The sequence below is a fragment of the Juglans regia genome, chromosome 16 (genome assembly GCF_001411555.2).
Source record: "Juglans regia cultivar Chandler chromosome 16, Walnut 2.0, whole genome shotgun sequence".
Classification (NCBI taxonomy): Eukaryota; Viridiplantae; Streptophyta; class Magnoliopsida; order Fagales; family Juglandaceae; genus Juglans; species Juglans regia.
Window position 1 is genome coordinate 7,268,006 of NC_049916.1, and position 2,389 is coordinate 7,270,394.

At 35.6% G+C, this 2,389-nt stretch overlaps 1 protein-coding gene across 1 annotated transcript; it reads left to right on the forward strand.

Moving 5' to 3' along the window:
- Positions 1–468: 468 nt before the first annotated feature.
- Positions 469–1,665, forward strand: LOC109007467 (uncharacterized mitochondrial protein AtMg00810-like). Its single transcript, XM_018987138.2, has one exon. It carries the CDS (start codon positions 469–471, stop codon positions 1,663–1,665), a length of 1,197 nt encoding a protein of 398 aa, XP_018842683.2.
- The last annotated feature ends 724 nt before the right edge of the window (positions 1,666–2,389 follow it).

The following is a 2,389-nucleotide window of genomic DNA, read 5'->3' on the forward strand; positions in this document are numbered from 1 at the left end:
AATAGACTTTCAGCACCACACAAAGCCTTTTTAGCTTCAATTTATGTTACCAAAGAACCCAAAACATACAAACAAGCTACAAAATTATATGAATGGCAAGTTGCTATGAGAAATGAACTCAATGCTTTAGAGTTAAACAAAACTTGGGAACTTGTTACTCTCCCTAAAAATAAACCGACCATAGGTTGTAAATGGGTTTTTGGAGTAAAATACAAGGCTGATGGAACTATAGAAAGACATAAAGCAAGGCTGGTAGCCAAAGGCTACACTCAACAAGAAGGATTAGACTTCTTTGATACTTTTTCTCCAGTGGCAAAACTCACTTCAATTCGATTATTGTTAGCTGTTGCTGCTATTAGGGGTTGACATATTCACCAATTAGATGTAAATAATGCTTTTTTACATGGTGAATTATATGAAGAAGTTTACTTGGAAGTGCCCCCTGGTTTGGATGTTAAACAGCCCAATATGGTTTGTAAATTGTTAAAGAGTCTTTATGGTTTGAAGCAGGCCTCTCGACAATGGTTTGCAAAACTCTCTCAAGCTCTTATTGATTATGGTTTTACTCAAGTCAATTTTGATTGCTCACTTTTCATTAAGAAAACTGCCACTTCTTTCATAGCACTACTAGTATATGTTGATGATATTATACTAGCTAGTGATAGTCTAATTGAGATTCAACAACTCAAGATATTTTTGCATGATAAATTTACAATCAAGGACTTGGGTCAGCTAAAGTACTTCTTGGGGTTGGAAGTAGCCAGATCTAAATCTGGAATTTCTCTTTGCCAAAGAAAGTATGCTTTGGACATACTTCAAGATACAGATCTCATAGGTTCCAAGCCAGCTGCATTTCCAATGGAATCTAACCTTAAACTTACTGCAGATGATTCCAACCTTTATGAAGATGTCTCGGGTTACAGAAGATTAATTGGCAGACTACTATATTTGACAATTACAAGGCCTGACCTAGCCTATTCTGTTCAAGTTCTTAGCCAATTTCTTGCTAAACCAGCAGTGTCTCATTATCAAGCTGCTATTCGTGTGCTTAGATACTTAAAAGCAACACTAGGCCAAGGGTTATTTTTCTCTTCATCTTCAGATTTAAAGTTGAAAGCCTTCTCTGATAGTGATTGGGCAGTTTACTTAGACACCAAGAGAAGTGTTACAGGTTATGCAATTTTTCTAGGAGATTCATTAATCTCATGGAAATCGAAGAAACAAGCCACAGTCAGTAGATCATCTGCAGAAGCAGAATATAGGGCTCTTACAACCACAACATGTGAGGTGCAGTGGTTACTTTATGCTCTTCAAGATCTTAGTGTTGATCATCCTCAACCAACAATGCTCTACACTGACAGCAAATCAGCTTTGTCCATTGCAACCAATCCAGTAAAACATGAGAGGACAAAACACATTCAAATCGATTGTCACCTTGTTAGGGAAAAACTGCAGCAGAATGTTATAAAGCTTTTTTTTATTCCCTCGAGATTACAACTAGCAGATATTTTTACAAAACCTCTCGGATCACTGCCTTTCCATCATAATTTGCACAAGATGAACATTATAAATATACATGCTCATCTTGAAGGGGGGTGTTGGAGTATAGCCTCTCATATTGAAAGCATGGAATTAAAGTCCAAGGAAGAAAAGCTAAAGGCATAAGGGAAGACTTAGAAGCCGTTATTTTTGTTATAGAGTTATTATGTAGTATAAATAATAAAGACCTTCCTTTATTAAACTATCAAGTATTTTTCATTTTTGTTCAGTTAAGATCAGATTACACATGCTCTCGAGTTCTTCCAACTTTCTTCTCTGTTTTCAGTTTTTTTCTTCTATTCATTGAGTTCTCAACAAGTATGCTTGGCAATTCCGAGCAAGTATATCAAGCTAGAACATTACACAAGCATACCAAGCAACATACCAAGTAAGCACACTGTATGCTTGGTCATTCTGAATAATTAAGCCACGTAGTACGCTTGGTCATTCTAAGCAATTAAAGCTTAGCCGCGCAGTATGCTCATTCTGTCAGAGCAAGTGTGCCGAGCATTATTGATTGGTCATTACGAGCAAGTATTCTCGGATCCTACTTGGGTCTTGACTCTTAATGGTTGGTCTTTCAGAGCCATTATGCTCGAAAATATTTGAACTTATTTCAAGTTCGGGTTTCAACTTCTGACGTGGCGTGTTATGCATGTAAAATAAACATATTAATTTTCATAGATTACAATTAATAGAATAATTATTATATATCTTAATTTCAAAACTAGATTTTAATTTAATAATTAATATGCTGGGTATTACAGCCAATACGACTTACTAATAATGCCTAATCTAGTGTAAACACATTTTCTCTCATATTAGCCACTTTTTGACTGAAATTTGGTTT

Bases quoted from the DNA above. Each gene is read 5' to 3' on its own strand.
- LOC109007467 (XM_018987138.2), top strand. From the start codon at position 469: ATGGTTTGTAAATTGTTAAAGAGTCTTTATGGTTTGAAGCAGGCCTCT.